This window comes from Excalfactoria chinensis, chromosome 20 (genome assembly GCF_039878825.1).
Source record: "Excalfactoria chinensis isolate bCotChi1 chromosome 20, bCotChi1.hap2, whole genome shotgun sequence".
NCBI classification, from domain to species: domain Eukaryota; kingdom Metazoa; phylum Chordata; class Aves; order Galliformes; family Phasianidae; genus Excalfactoria; species Excalfactoria chinensis.
The window spans coordinates 3,127,776-3,141,548 of NC_092844.1; the positions used below are offsets into that span (position 1 = coordinate 3,127,776).

Below are 13,773 nucleotides of genomic sequence, written 5' to 3' on the forward strand. Positions count from 1 at the left end.
GAATTGCAGAATTCCCATTCTTCTGAATGAGTTAACATTGCCTTCGCACACTTGTTCCCTAGTCATAACCCCACCATCAGCAGGTGTAGCATTAAGAACCTTACCATGCAGGGGAAGGGAAAAGGGTTAAAACATGCACAATGCAGCAACATTTTCAGACATTATTCAAAAAAATAAACCTAGCATATAATTGGTCTAGGAACCTCTTTGGCAGCACAAAATTAGTATCTTCTGGTGATCCAAAACAAAAATCAAGGCAAACGCCCCAAGAAGTTGATTAGACTACTGAACAGGAACTTCAAAAAACATAAGAGCATAGAAATGCCCTTCATTAAGCCTACAATTCAAGAAACCTGCCCCCAAGAAAGGCTGATTAAAACCTCTTCACTGTCAATTACAATCCCAAATTAACGTGAAGAAGCTCACTCACAGTGATCATAATCCATTGCAAACAATTATTTGACAGCAAAGGGATAACTGCATTGTGCAGACAACCCAAGCAGGTTTCCTAAACTTTCAGATAAGCAAGGATAGGAATCACTGTTTGCCAAAGGTATAGTTAATCTGAAGGAAGGACACATACCAGCCTTTGCTGCTCCAACAAGAGATCTGCTTCCTCCTTCTCCTTCTTATACAAAATCTCCATTTCTTGCAATCTAAAGACAAAAGGACAGAAGTAGCCAAAGAGATCATTATTTTTCACGTTGGTGTTTCTCTATACACAGAAATAAATCACACAAGTTAAAATAACAAGAGTAAAAATAGTTCAGTTTAAAAGGAATTCCTTCTCATTATTTGGTTACTGCTTCTTTATCCATTAAAAATCTAAACTAAATAAATAGATCACAACTGACTGGGATTAAGAATCCCCTTCGATCAATTAAGAGCATTTAATTTGTTACACAGGAGAGGTCTAATGGATTGCTATAGAAGTGAATCTAACGAGACATTGCACAGCAGTCCTTGGCCACAATTGGGTCTAGAGTTCAGGGACAGTGCTTAAATGGGATCTATTCATTTATTTACTTATTTTAGAAGGAGACAGAGCTGAAACACTCAAGTGAGGCTGAGGAATTTTTCACTAGAGGTAGCAGTGACAACACATGGCAGAACAAGCACTGGAATACGCTGACAGATGAAGAGCACTGCAAATCTGATTTTATTTTTGGAAGTCTCACTTAGAAGTCTTCCACACATACATCAGACATCAGTTTTAGGTTTGCCACTGAAACCACTCCCATAGCCAACAGCCATATCTTTCTTGCTGCAAATAGAAATTCTTAGTTCCTTTGATACCTTTTCTCCATCTCCTGCTTCATATCAATGCCCTGCTTCTCCAGAAGCTCCCTCTGAGCAAACGTCCAGTCAACAGGCTCAGAGGGAGTCTCAGCTGATGGAGTTTTCTCTCTTTCTGCTCGTGCTTGCTCTGGATGGTTGAATCGGAAGACATGGTTCTTACCCATGATTATACGATTTCCTAAAAATAGCAACAGAAATTAATTCTTTCAGGATTCCAAAGCAATTAAAAAAAAAAACACATCACTGAATCATTCATTCCATTTATCTTCTTGTGTGGTAGCAACAGAGTAGAGTGCTCAGTAAGGATTTTAGTAGACATTCGAGTTACTAGGTGACAAGGAAAACAAGAATATTTTGTTTGTAGAAAACAAGACACTGGTAATATAAAGCATTGCTCACAGAGGACAACTTCACCCTCTGAGGTCCAATCAAAGTTCTGACAGGGTTTATCAGAAACTAAAGGGCAGACTTGGACACTGAGCAACACAGCTGGAACAAAGAATATTCACTGAAACCTACTCCTCTCTTTCAGTGACGCCACCAAAACATGTGCAAAAGTCACTTAAGCAGAAACCTCAGCTTAGAAAAGTCTAACTTTAAAATAGGAACGCACACTTAAAAACGTGCTTTACATGTATTAATTTCAGTCCAAATCAGCGAAAGGATTTCATAGCTTCTTTTAACTAACATGGGAAAGAGCTGAAGAAACATGATATCATCTTTCAGCTACATCCTAGGGACATAAGATACTCACAAAGATGGAGACAACAGTAACATTTATCTGCTCTCCCATACAACATCTTAATGCAGTTAAAATAAAAACAGAACCTCATTCTAGAAAGTAGACCTCCAGAGTAATCAGAATTGCTCTTGTCAATATATTGACAAAATGCAAGCTTTTAATGATTTCAAAAGCCATATCTGAATTCTTCTGGTAAGTCACCTGTCCAGATGCAGAAGGAAAGAAGGAAAAACATCTCTTTTTAGTTTCATTAAAGTAATTACTAAATGATACAATCACAGTTTCCAGCTTGAGCCACACACAGGCACAGAACAACTTCGGGTTTGTGCTGAAGTTAATATGCTTTGTTACATGCAAATACTTGGTTATAACATTGTGCAAAAATAAATTGAGATGTTTCTAACCACTGGTTAAAGATGGGTTAAAATCATCATTTAGAGAAGTCACTTCCTCCCCTCTAATTCTTTCCCCATATGTCTTTCTAAAGGAATGTAGAGGACTGAGTATGAAATCTAATGAGAGCAAAGAGAAGCTGCTGTACTCCTGCAGAGGGTCATATCTTAGCTTTGCCAGGAAGCTGGGAATTTTCCATCAGCAGCTGGCAGTCTGTCTGCTCTGTCTCACTGCGACTGCCAAGGGCAATAGGTTTGGGCAAGAATGTACTGGAATAACATCAGGGTAAGCAGAAGGACAAGCAGGATGCTGCGTGGCAGCGAATATTTAAGTATGCTTACAGTTAGTGCAGCAAACAACGAAGGAAAAGGAATTGCTGACAAGAAAAAAAATGGTAACTTCTGTTTAAGAGCTGCACTCCAAAAAAAGTCTGCACTACTGCAATTTAATAGCACTCTGCATTCTCTACAAATGATGTAAATGTCACATACATACAATTCTTAGATGTGGAGTCCAAAAGGGGAAACACTAACTATTCTCACTTTTCTTACCTGAACGCAGTTGTACAGGCTGCACAACCCGCTTGCCATTAACGTAAGTTTCTGATCGTTCACAAGGCTCCAAAGTAACAATAACTACAAAAAAAGCAACAACAAATGAGAGTTTAGAAAGCACTGCACAGAAACTGCAAAGCATGCAAACCCTAGAAACCTCACAGTTTCTGACTGTTCCTATTAGCACCAAAACAAAATGCAAGTGACTCACTCTTCAATGCTTAATACAATACTTAATAAAAATAAAACTCCACCAATAACTCAATATTCAAGTATTCTCTGACCAAGTAACAAACAAAGAATGATGTAAAAACTCAACAGCACTTGACTAGGAAAAGTAATTTTTCACCTTCACCATTGTTGTTCCTCTCACTTCGAAAGATACAGTGCTCTTCTTTGATATGAGCCCCACTCAATACAATGTCCTGCCTTCGCTCAGCATCAGCTTGGCCAACCCTGATCAAAAGGAAAACATTTCAAGAGCAAATCAACAATTTCTACAACTCTGCAGTACTACATAGCCCAGAAATATCCATAGAAGTCTACAAAGGTAAGCCCCAGAAGCATGAAGATATGTCCATTCTGAAGTCAAGTGTTCGAGCTTTTCTAGATAAAAGCTATCACAAAAATGGACAAGTTAATTTGTTACAAAGATAAGAAGGTGTTACATTCAATAAGACAGCAGATGATGCATGGATAATAGTTTATTTATATAAACTCAATGTTCAGCCATATGCTGGCTGCTTCTGTCAAGTACTGTCTGTGGCTTTCAATTCTCCACCACCAAAATCCCAAAGGCATTTCCAGTGTTTTTCATTCCTTTTGTTTAGTCAAGGGATATTCCACTTTCTTTTACTGCCCAGTGCAATAATAAATAGCTAATACAGCAGAGTGACTGCAGAAATGACTTATAAAGTACAAAGTAAACTTAAGGGAAAATGCATTTCTGTGCTTTTTTCACCTACAGCAAATGCCATGCTTCACTTATACCTAGGAAGTGAATAACTCAAGGAGCTGAGTGAATAATTATTATTTAATGTCAAGGTGTCTCCAGCATAGGAACTCAAGCAAGCAAACCAGACTTCAGAGCATATTAATACCAACCCTCACCTAGTAATACCATCTTTGATGTAGTAGAGCAGACATTCAGACATGAGCGGATCTTCATTAAGGTTTACAAGATGAGGAGTCTGAAACAGAAAAAGAAAAGGTAGTTGAGAATTGAAGGGCTACTTTTAGGTTTCTTCCCACAGCTGTGGAGAGTGTATAATAATCCAGCAGTTTTGCTATGTACATCCAGGTTACTCCACAATCCATCTCTTCAAAAATAACCTCCTGTAATACTGAAAAGCCTCACAAGGTTAACAGCAGAAGTGCAGCTCTGATTAGTTGATATTTCAGACAGTAAGGAAATAGGGAATAGTTATGGCTTCAGTTAAAAATGTAACAATTGCTTTGAAAATAAACTTGGATACAGAATATCCAACAGTAGAAATGGGTCCTCCAGTAAAATATTGCAACTGATACGGAATCAACTATGGCTTTTCTCAGGCAATATGGTCCAGGTGTTCAATCTGCAAAGTTCACTGAAGTCAAAAGAAAATCTAGAACTATCAGCTGATACAAACTGCTAAAGAGCTCTTCATCTAAAGTTTTACTAGATTTAAATACACTACAGTTACTACAAACCAACCTTCTTTGGTGAAAAAACCCCATTGGAATCAGCAAACAAGTCACACGGCCTTGGTGTAAAAATCTAGCCAGTGAGATAGCAGTAAGCATGAGCACAAAAGAAAGGCAAGAGTGGTTAAACAAAGAAAAATAATAAAAACAAGTGTTAATAAACCTCCTTTCACTTTGTTACTCTCAATTAGAATAAATTAAGTAAAAAGAAATAAAATTGCCTAAGATTTCTTGGAAATGTTGCTTGCATCAATAGTCAAAAAAGACTACTTGATAGGAATGTTAATAGCACTCAGACTTCCATTGGGGCACAGACATTTCGACTTCATCAGTGAAGAACTTCATTGTGAACAGTTAGTTTATGGAAGCTTGGTAGTTGCTAACTAGAGATTATTTTTATCCCCTAAAAAAATAAAGAAGGAACCTAGAAGTGTAGCCAAACATGTGCCATACCATCATCTCTGTTCACAGCACTGAAACACATTCAGAGTTGCATGAACCCCTCCAATCAAGGGAAAACTTCAGAAAACAGCGCTGTCACTATACAACTTGACTCTCTGCTAATATGTTCTACACACACGTTTTGGCATCTCACTTGATATACTGAGTTCAAAGTTGGAATTGGTCCACCACAGTCCGTGAAGAGTTTTATGAAAAATAAAACTCAGTTTGAAACTGGTGCTGTCTAAACTTGCTGTTTGCTCATTCTGAGATCTATTATTGACAGAAACATACAATGACTTGGGTTGAAGGGAACCTCAAAGATCATCTAATTACAACCCCATCCAAAGACCACTTCAGTATTCTCCTGAAGCACGAACTTAAGGATTTTCCCAGCTCCAATCTTTGATGAGATCATAATTAAATTTCCACAATTAATATCGCATAATTTCCCATTATCAAAGACAAAATACAGCTATGGCAGCTCAATGTGGTACCTTTTAATTTGTAAAGTGGGCAAAATTGACCTTCTGCACTTCGATTTACTGCTTAGCTGCTAAAAACAGCACTGCCATAGTAACACATGATTACATTTGTAAAGGTACCTTGGAAATGTTAAATCTTCATAAACAACTTCAAAATTTCATCACCTACACGTGCACAACAACAGCCACAATTACTAAGAGGGTAACTAATAAAACTGATCTGCATGAACAGCAAAAAAAAGAAGCTAAAAGGACTAGGTCAGAAGTTTTACTACTTCTAATAAATCCTCTATGGGTAAAATAAATAGTAACTACTACCAAAGCAACTACTCATCTCAGGTGGTGCTTATGAACAAACCTGATCAGCTGAAAATGCATCAAAAGAGTCATCAAAAAGAGTTGATGGTCTCTGAGGGAAAATCTAAAAGGAGATTAGGATCCATAACATCAGAGAAGGAAATGTATAGAACACTCAATGAATTAACACCTTTACGAACCTTACATACTTTTGAGAGACCAAAACCAGAGTTCTACCTGCTCCAAATACAACACTTGAACCTATTAAACACCTTAACCAATAATTCTGTCCTATGCCTATAGATAGGTTCAATTTACCCTTAGATTCAATTTATTACATGCTTGAGTATGTATTGCTCACACTAAAATACTACCCTGTGCTAGTCGCTCATGAGATATTTGAGATACAGGTATACTCTCTTCCTTGCACTTAGTAATTCTTTACTAAGCAGATCATTTTATACTTGTACCATTAATTTATTATTATTTAGACTTTTCTAAAGGACAGTACACAGTTCAACCATTTTTGGATAGCAGAAATCTCTGAAATTTTCATACTTCTCCCATTTTATTAGCATATCAGCCTAGTGCATGCTTCCATGACCAATGGAAGCTTTGGCATGCAATAAGTTTACACAGCTGCTTAGAAGCGCGTCATGTCAGTTTCATACGGAGCAGCATCCAACCTCATTGCTATAGGTAAAATAATTCTTAGATGCAAAGTGTTTTGATGGACTCTAACAATCTATTTCCAAAAACATAATGTAAAAGGAGCTTACAACTGACAATTCAGACCTCACATGTATACAAGCCCTTCTGTGAATAGCAGTTTCTCATCCTCCTCAACCCACAAGATGACCAACCAGCCACTGACAGCCATGATTTGAAAGTTATCAGTTTTCTCTACCTTTTTAGGAGAAAAGACTCCCAGTGTTCCTCCATCTTCCCGAATGGCAACTCCCATTTCTGCCAACAGTGCCTCCCTGGAAAAGTAAAGCCAATTATTTACTACATTTTAGGCTTCAAAAGATTCTTGGTCAATAGAAGCTCTGAATTTCATTGTGCTACACTCTGCTTTCAACCAGCCTACCCACTGACCATGTTGCCGCCTTATCACCATAGGGCAAGTTTCCAAACTCTTCCTGATCCAATATAAAAAAGCATTATTTCCTTAAGACATAAAAGGGATTGTGTGGGGACAGACAAACTCTTCATGTCATACACTACTCTTGATCTTGAGTACAACAATAACTCCAACAGAGAAGAGTAAGAACTTGGCAAACTGTTATTTTCCTTGTTGCTGTTTTTATTTGGGAAAGGTTTTTTGTTTGTTTTGGGGGAAGGAGGAGAGTGAAGGATGTGGGGGTGGTGAAATCAACCCTGAGCATCATCAACATAATGCAGTCAAGACTTGCACAGCTCATGGATCAATTATAAGAGTTTCTAAGCATTTAATATCCTTAATGAAAGCAGTCAGTTTTGTTCCAACCACTTTCTGACAAGGCTTAAACAAGCATGTCTTATTGCTCTAGATGCGAGTCAAACCACAGCTGGAAAGCTGAAGTTGGTTCCACAATTTAAGGAACTCTGGTACTAAAAGTTTAATCTTTGCGGTTTAAATTCACTGCCAGAGTTTTTGGAATGTGAGAGAAAGGGGGAAGAAAGAGACCAGAACCATATGCTGCTTCACAACAGAAGCTAATGTAGCAGCTTAGGACATTATCCAAAATGTAGCTCTAAACACTGTTAACTTTAGAAAACATGGGAAAGAATATGGCATTCTCTCAGTACTGCCCCTGTTGTTACACATAATACGAAGACCAGCAGAATTATCACTAAGCCCCATTCTGCTGTTCCATTGCTTTTCAACAGAGCAACATTATCCATTTTCTATAAACAATTCACATCTACAGCATTTCTAATTCCTGACCTTTCCATCCTAATGGCCTCTGTTTTCCTCAGCTTCTCTTCCCACGTTTCATTCAGCTCTGCAATGATCTTCTCAGATTCCTGTGTAAAAATCCCAACAGCTGTTTTACAGTTTGCTCAATGTTCTCTATATAAAATACAATGTAATTAACATTGATGCTCAGTGCTACATCTCAATTTAATCTGGGGTACAAAACAAATTCAGTGCTTTAAATCAGTAAGTTACGTTCCTTAATTTTTAACAGAATTAATAGCCTCGAAAGGAAGCCAAAAAGAAAAGACTTTGTATCTAACCACAGTCAGACTTTAATTCAAACCACCTAAAAATTCTTTTTTCTTTAAAAAACTAATTTACAGACATCATTCAGCAACTGGATGCCAGGGAGCCACAGAGACCACACCATTATTTCCATGGTAACAGCAAGTTCCTAACAAGAAAGGGATATGTGGTGTGTGTTTCAGCCCATTCCAATCCCTGTGGCAGCGTCTCATGGACAAGACATGAGAATGAAGCACAGATTCAACAGAGCCAGCTTTCCCCACTCATCCACCCATGGTGATGGGGGGGGGCTTCGGTAAAATAAAGAAATACTTTACTGTAATGCACTTTTGATGCGGTTCAGTTCTGTGCAGAATTGGGACAAGGCTTCTATTGTCTGGATAAACCATGCTATTCTGTGTGCTTCACATTTTAATCTGTGGGGGCTGGGTGAACACAACAGTGGCAGGATTATTCTGCCTCTTTTTTTCAACTTTGGGGTAATTTGGTTTTCTGAAAGCTGACTGTATTTGCTAGTCAGACCTAGTCCACTCTAGGCCTCTTCAAGTCTATATTTAAGTTCAAATTTCCCATAATTGCCATTGTATCAGAAGACCTGTAAACAAGAAACAAGATCACCATTTTGAATTTAGTGGTAGCTCCAGGCTACAGTTAAAACCATATTAATCCTAACAGGAAAGGCCGTACATGAACATAGTCTCTAACTCAATTCAGTAAAATGCATTTTTTAGGGTATAAGTGGGTTTCAGACAACTTCCTATGGAAACAGCCAGACACACTTTTTGCTGAAGGGAAGTTCTCCCACTTCTGACACTGTTTAGCCTTCACAAAGACCCAAAAACCAGCCTGCTTAATCTGCAGCAATACTTGCCTTCAAACGCTCAATTGCCTCTTCTCCCCCAGGCGTTGACATGATTCTTTCCTGTATACTGGACACAGATGTTAAGCCCACCTGACTACTGAGAGAGCAGGAGGACGGAGAAGCAGTGAGGGACCCCATGGAGGCTGTGGAAAAATTGCCAGGACGTTGATTCTCGGAGGCTAGCAAGTATCTATGTTTATTGTTCTGAAAATCTTTCAGATCTGAGAGAGAGACACACAGAGGGAAGGCAGAGAGACGGGCAAAAGGAAAAGAGGAGGAGGGAAGGAACAAGGAAGAGGAAGATAGGAAGGAAACACCAGTATAAGAGGAAAGCATTTAAGCAGCGACAAAACAAGTTCTGTAATTTTTAGATGGCAGTTCTGAAACAAATCCCTTAACTTTAGCAGGTATGATAAATATCTCAGATCAGACCCTGAGGATTACTAGAAAGGGCTGCGCCATAAATCACTCTGATCAAAAAAGCTAGAAAAAATAAATTACACTCACCAAAAATAAACTGTCTTATTCCTAAACGAACACTAAGCTGCTGTGCACCATGAAGGTCAGAACAGGAGCGATTACTGATGGGACCAGTGTCATCCAGGACTGAAGCCCAAACATACACCAACCCCTTTAACCCAGTAAAATACTACTTTCCAGACTTCTTTAATTTAAAGTAATGATCTTGAACCACCATGACTACCAGCTAACTCCTCCCTACATGCTGTCAGCATCTAAGCCACCTGTCAGCCAACCACAGGAGGAAAGAATACCAGTTCGCAGTAACATGGTTGAGCTTCCCTCTTAACCCTCTCCATCTCAAAGCCAGCCATCTCAGATACGTGATCAGCAAAGTATCTGCTGAGGCTCTGACAGAAGTACCACAGAAGGTGGTTTAAAAGCTTTTTGGTCTTCATTTACATGGAGAAAAAACAAAAAAAGAAGTTACAAGGCAGCCTTTGGAGCCTGAATAAAGAGACCTGAAAGATACTGCCATTAAAGGCAGAAAACAAGGTGAAGGCACATAAATTATTTAAGAAGAAAAACATCCAGAAGCAATTTATTTTGATCTAACTTGGCTTCTCAAATGTCTGTAAACCGTGCCCTAAGAATAATCACAAAAAATATTTTACAACAAGACAACTCAGTTTTAATAATGTTGATGGTTTTAACTTCTAGCTCAAACAAATCCTTTACTAAGAAAAGCACTTTGAAGAAGTCAAATCAGACCCTGCAAATTATGAATAAGCAAATTATGACTTCCAGAAAAAAAAGAGATGCTCAGACAGACACTACATAAATCTCCATGTCCTTTCACATCTCCTCTAATTCTACCCTGAGCAACGCTACTATGGTAAATCTATTATCTCAGCATTCTATTTGGGCCTCAAGATTGCATCTAATCAGTTTGAAAACCACCATCTGCAAATAAAGGAAGCAAGGGTGGAAGGTTAACAAAAGAAAGGCAGGTTAAGGAAAGGGAATACCATCAGGATGAGAAAAGCAGACATGGCAGAGCAGGGAGGATGAAGTCTCGAAAGGCCAGGAGACACATGCACTCCTGGAGATGAAGGAAGTGGCACTCGCAGCTTTCGCAGTTGCTGTGATCATTAAGAACCAAAACCCTCAACACCATGCACACTCCTCCTGGAGGCTGCAGCTTTAACAGATGACATACGCACACGCTGGAAGCAGCATCAGAACATAAGACAAGGCCAGGATGAGTCTTTACATCACCAGTAGCTTTGATTTCAGGAAATTTCAGACAGATCTCTTCTAGCTGATACTGTTTTCAAGTTGGGGGGAAGAAGACTGGCTGAGAGTTTAAAACAAAATCTGCCAACACAAAGTTTACACTGTGCACATATCAGACATCTCTCTTGTAATGGACTTTGTATATTTCCCTTCTATAAAGGCAAGCGGCAGAACAGAAATAAAATGATATTTGCCGAGTGTTCCTAGCCCTAGTAAACTAATCATCATCAAGCATTACAGCTCAAATAAGGAACCTTTATCAGTACAAGATGTGTAACGACTTCTTGTCTGAAGAGACTACATAAAATAAACTCCAGTCTCCAGGAGGATGTAATCCTATTTCATCTTGAGTTAATCAACACATCTCAAATCAATACTTCTAAGTGGTGAAGAGAAGTTAAAAGGTTAGGAAGCTAAATGAGCAGAAGCTGTTTCAGCTGAGTAACTCAAAAGATTTGAGAAAAAAATTTTAGTTCAAACACAAAACGTCAGCTGTCATGGAAACAGGCTAAATCATGACCACTCTCCCTTCTTTATTCTGCCAGAGAGCAAGCAATGAACATATGCTGTATTTTAAACTTTGCACTTGGTTTTTTCGACTGCTGACTTAATCTAAGCTGGTTAAGCTAGTTTCCATGAGACTGTGTAACGTTCCACAATGAGGGTTCTGTCTGGGATTTCCCTGTGAGAAATGCTGGCATGCAAAGCTCAGTTAAAAGCTGACCCAGAAAAAGCAGGTTAAGAAGAGAACCACACAATACACACATTTGCCTCCACTTCCAGAGTATTCATCTCCCATTGGATCAACTGAAGGGAAGCAGGAGGGAAAATATAAGAAGGATCAAAATTGAAGATTCACCAGTGACACAGGAAGGGAAGAGATTACTACTCCATGCTTAAAGATACAATACAGTTTTCAGTAACATTTTTGTTTCAGTTTTGATTTAGAACCAAATAACAGACTGCACCAAGCAGTTGTTCTCACACATTTCATTTTCTCATGGCCCTTGTCTCTTGAAAATAGGTAAACAAAGACTTATACAATAACTGAGGCACAGTTTTGTTCCAGAGCTTCAGAAGACTATTGGCAAAACAAACCAGTACAACAGAGCTCAACTGCCTTAACTCAAACTCTCGCCCCAAAATAATTCAGTATTTTATTTACATGCAACTGTTTCCAAGTGAGTAAATTTTGAGATGACAAATGCTTTGCCACTAAGGACGTGGTCTAAAAGGTGCTAGGTATCATTTTATTTTCTGAGCAAGGACGGTACCAAAGCCAGGTATCAACCTTTAGCCTTCAAGAAATAGGAAAATATGCTTGCTTTCTCAATATGAAATCAGTTGCTACATCACAACTATCCTTCTTTTATCAGCAGCCAGACAAAACACCCTTCATAACTCGCCAAGGCAACTCTCAAATGTGAAAGTTATTACAGTAAAATTACTTCCATTGCAATAGGGCAATCCACCTCCATGCTTCAACTTGAGAGTTTGAAGATGGCCTCATTAACTCTACAGAGACTGATCCTACGATGAATTATTTAAAGGCAGAAGAGGCCATTCCTAAAATGTTGTTCAAAGTTTAACATCAGCTCCCACACCCAGCTTCAAATTCTATGGCAGGCCAAGCTCTCCCTTCCCTTTTGTAAGAGAAATCAAACCCAAGATGGCAAGGTCTGTTTAACCCACTTACTGTCAATAATATCTCCCAGCCCTTGGGCACGCAAGAGATCCTTAAGCCTTGTCACCTCCTCCTTCAGCTCACGCACCAGTTTGGCATTAGGATCTTCATTGATAACAGCATTGCATTTAATTTGTTTTGCACGATCAGCATATCTGGAACCAATCAGAAAACAGGCCCTTAAAATGAACACCTCAGGTCCACAGGCAACACAGATTTACATCAGAAGAATTTGTACTTAATAAAGCATACATCTACAACAAGAAGAAGTCTTCTTCAAGATCTATACAAGATGTATTAACAAGGTGCACCACGCACAACAACATTTTTTCCCCTTTACTGACTGCCCTGAAGCCTCAGTTCAAGTAAAATGTTTAATTCCAGTGACCACACTAGAAAACAACAGAAGATGAGTTTGACATTTCAAACAAGAAGCAGACAATTCACTCCTAGTTTCCCTGCTCACACATAATAGATCAGTTTTCCCCTTTTAGGGTAATTGAGTTTTTTTCCCATTGCAGAGTTTTCTTTCCTAGAGGTTTCTCAAGAAATATTAACCAAAAATTTGAAGGACAGCACGTGTCTGGTAGAGCTCAAAGTTACCCATATCCAACTCAGATGAAAAAACTGTACCTTAAAGTGCTCAAAGTTTCATCATAGTTGATATCTGCTGGACTCAAAGCAGCAACCATAGCAGTTCGGGAATTACCACCTGTAACAGGACAGGTAAACTTTTAGACAACACTGCAGTGCACAATGTAAGCACTACAACCTACTAAATATCAGTATTTTCCATAAAGTACAGAATTCAATTGCATTCCACATCACTAAGGAACACACCAAAATCTTGGAAAAGCAGCAAAGCTGTAATTTCAGCAAATGTGAAACATACGATTCAGATTTGACTGTTAAAATATTTAAACCCATGAAGAATACAAATTTAAGTGAATTAAAAACATCCTCAGAATTTACTGATAATTTCATTCCATATTGGCACAGGTAAAGTCAGCCATACCTAGATTTTCTCGAAGCAGCCATGTTAGTACAGAATCCCTGTATGGTATGAAGTCCGTCTTCTTCTTTTTCTTACTCTACAAAGTAAAAAAACAAACAAGAAAAACCTGAAAAATAAACACTGCATGGAAAAGGAGCATAGATGCTCACTCTTAACACTCAAGAGGTGCTGAAAAGGCACCTCTGCTGCTTGCCAAAAGGGGGTAACCTTAAAACAGGCAAATAAAATTAAGTATAGTGGGTGAGCATCAGTTGCTAAAGCTCGCAAAATTTTCCATGTCACTCCAGAAAACTCAGAATAGACAATTGCCTGCAGTCTATTACACAGGCAAGAAAAAAGCATGGAGCACAGAAG

At 38.6% G+C, this 13,773-nt stretch overlaps 1 protein-coding gene across 10 annotated transcripts in view; it reads right to left on the bottom strand.

The window, feature by feature from the left end:
- Nucleotides 1–13,773, bottom strand: part of KIF1B (kinesin family member 1B) — an 80,446-nt gene that overhangs the window by 41,010 nt on the left and 25,663 nt on the right. For 5 of the 10 annotated variants that reach the window (XM_072354009.1, XM_072354006.1, XM_072354008.1 and 2 more), the window contains 11 exons: nt 13,420–13,495; nt 13,038–13,116; nt 12,417–12,559; nt 8,975–9,108; nt 7,825–7,904; nt 6,802–6,877; nt 4,099–4,178; nt 3,338–3,444; nt 2,986–3,069; nt 1,297–1,477; nt 584–656 (listed from right to left, as the gene is read on the bottom strand). In XM_072354009.1, the coding sequence (XP_072210110.1) occupies nt 584–656; nt 1,297–1,477; nt 2,986–3,069; nt 3,338–3,444; nt 4,099–4,178; nt 6,802–6,877; nt 7,825–7,904; nt 8,975–9,108; nt 12,417–12,559; nt 13,038–13,116; nt 13,420–13,495 (1,113 nt within the window). Of the gene's footprint in view, nt 1–583; nt 657–1,296; nt 1,478–2,985; nt 3,070–3,337; nt 3,445–4,098; nt 4,179–6,801; nt 6,878–7,824; nt 7,905–8,974; nt 9,187–11,485; nt 11,528–12,416; nt 12,560–13,037; nt 13,117–13,419; nt 13,496–13,773 lie in introns of all 10 variants that reach the window. The other 5 variants (XM_072354001.1, XM_072354007.1, XM_072354000.1 and 2 more) reach the window with 3 other exon arrangements.